This window comes from Cariama cristata, unplaced genomic scaffold (genome assembly GCF_000690535.1).
Source record: "Cariama cristata isolate BGI_N322 unplaced genomic scaffold, ASM69053v1 scaffold33120, whole genome shotgun sequence".
NCBI lineage: Eukaryota > Metazoa > Chordata > Aves > Cariamiformes > Cariamidae > Cariama > Cariama cristata.
Genome location: NW_009595803.1, coordinates 1,732 through 4,062, shown reverse-complemented (window position 1 = coordinate 4,062; position 2,331 = coordinate 1,732). Strand labels below are relative to the sequence as shown.

The 2,331-nt window shown below is 61.7% G+C and overlaps 1 protein-coding gene across 1 annotated transcript in view; it reads right to left on the bottom strand.

The window, feature by feature from the left end:
- Positions 1–365: 365 nt before the first annotated feature.
- PIGS (phosphatidylinositol glycan anchor biosynthesis, class S) overlaps positions 366–2,331 on the bottom strand; it is a gene marked incomplete at its 5' end in the record, with an annotated part of 3,694 nt that continues 1,728 nt past the window's right edge. The window contains 6 exon segments of the mRNA XM_009703555.1: positions 366–641; positions 802–1,012; positions 1,382–1,482; positions 1,607–1,752; positions 2,016–2,139; positions 2,243–2,331. Coding sequence (XP_009701857.1) covers positions 366–641; positions 802–1,012; positions 1,382–1,482; positions 1,607–1,752; positions 2,016–2,139; positions 2,243–2,331 — 947 coding nt within the window.

The following is a 2,331-nucleotide window of genomic DNA, read 5'->3' as shown; positions in this document are numbered from 1 at the left end:
AGGGCTAACGGCAGGGGAGAGGAGATCACACAGCCCCACGCAACCGGGCTCTGTCTTTATTTACACAGCAGCTTGTTCTGAACACAGTGCAGGGCCCGGGGGTGCACACAGGGAGCCCCCTCCCTCCTCTCTGATCTCTGCCGTCCTGGGTAGCAGGCTCAGGACCCAGACTGAGAGCATCTCCCACCCCTCAAAGCAACCTCTCTTCCCTCTCCTGCATCTTGGCCACAGCAGACCCAAGCCAAGCTGCAGGGCCTGGCCCTGACACCATTTTGGGGCACCTTCTTGGGCCATAGGTCTACAACAATGCACTCCACGAGGTAGGGACAGCCCCAGCCCCAAGACAGGGCACTGTGGGGATGGGCTCAGTCCATCTTGGTGGGCTCCTTCTTATGCTGCCTGGTCTCCCGGACGATCTTGGCCAGGGAGAGGAGAATGGGGACGGCCATGGGCAGGAAGAGGGGGATGTAGATGGCAAATTTCTGGTCGTCGGGGAAGTAGAGGAGATGGAGGAGAGATGGGTCAAAGAAGGCACGCTCTGAGGAAGTGACTGCTTCCTTGCTGGCCTGGAAAGCCAGGTGCAGATGGCCCGTGGTCAGCTTGGCCATGGCGCTCTGCGCTGAGGCCACCGCTCGGTACACCTGCACGAGAACAACGCCGACGGTCAGTCCCTGGCCGGGGAGGACCACAGAAACAAGCCTGGGGACCATGCAGCACCACACCAGCCAGAGCTCATGGTCTGCACAGGGACAGTGACATCAGGCCCCCTCTGCTCCTCACCTCAGGGTGCCTCAGCCCTACCTCAGAGGCAACATCATCTTTGATGACAATGTTCCCAATCTTGTCCAGGAGCTGGGCCAGTGAGGTCAAGGTGGTGGACACGGTAGCGATGTTCTCCACGGTGTGGGCCCAGAGCAGGCGGTCCAGCTCCCAGTCAGCCAGCCCCTCGTTCCCTGGGCTCTCCAGCAGGAACTCGGCAGGCAGCTCTTCCCGAGATAACCCGAAGAGTAACCTGGGAGTAGAGTGGAAGGTCCCGGCCCACATCACAAGCCTGCAGTCCCACATGCGCTCCCTGCTCTTCCCCTTCCCTGCTGCATTCAGTCCTGGCAGGGCTGAAACATGCCTAATGGCCTCCTGGGCACGGGGTAGGACAAGATAAGCCTCCTGCCTCAGGAGATGGGAGATGTGCCAGCAGCCCTGGCCAGAGAGCAGTGCTGGCCAGTGGTCAGCACCTCAAAGGCTACAAAAAGCCACCCTCGGCCTCCCAGAGCCCACAGAGGGGCAAACGGGCTGCATGGGTACAGTCTGCCCTGATCCCACCAATTTCCACGTGTGCCAGGAGAGCACACAGAGGCCCAGGGAGGGAAGAGACCATCCTCACCGGAGCTGGGCCAGGAAAACCTCCATCACTCGCACCATGTCCACGTCCACGTGCAGCGGGAGGGAGGCTTGGGGGGAAGCAGGGGCTTCAACGTTGTAAACCTGCAGGACAGCGTGTCAGCAAGGCACAGCCGGAGCCCTGGTTCTGGCAGGGTGGCCAGCACTTGCCAGGGATGGGAAGCCGCCACTTTGTCCGAGTGCTGCCAGCACCCCCATGGCCCCGTACCATGATGCCGCCCCAGCGGGGGCTGTGGAAGGCGTTGGTGCTCACTGGGGCTCCATCCTTGTCCTGGATGTACAGAGGGGAGTGGGAACGCTCTGGCACATACAGCAGGAAGTTCAGCACGGGGTAGAGCGAGGCAGCGCTGGAGCCTGCAGCGGGACAGAGTCAAAGAACTCCCCTTGCCAGCAGGCATAGCGAGAGCAAACCGCCCGCACACAGCGCTGGGGCAGAGCCCAGCCCCACTCCTCCTTCCACAGCAAGCCCCGACCAGAACTGCCAGGCTGGCAGGTCTCAGTGATCCTCGCTCCCATTCAGGGCTGGCAGGGCATGGTGCTGTGGGGAGGGAAGGGGCACAGATCACAGGCACAGCTGTCCGCCCAGACCGGTCCCGTGAGAGCCGGGTCAGGAGCACAGTGCTCCCCCAGCCGGGCCTCCACAGGGTTGATGACATGCGGGAGGCTGTGAGTGCTCAGGAGGAAGCTGGAGGATTCCTTGTCAAAGCGTGGTGTCACTCCTAGGACAGCATAGTACAGGATCTGCAGGCACACAACAAAGATGTCGCTGGCAGAGAAGCGCGTCCTAGGGCACCTGGTAAGGCCCAGGGCTGGGCCCTCCCCCATCACCTCTCCCAGCTCTCACCTGCGAGTCAACAGAGAAGTTGGCCACCAAGCTCAATTTGTCCAGGACAGGCTGCACATAGCGGTTCACAGCATCCTCGATATCCCAGT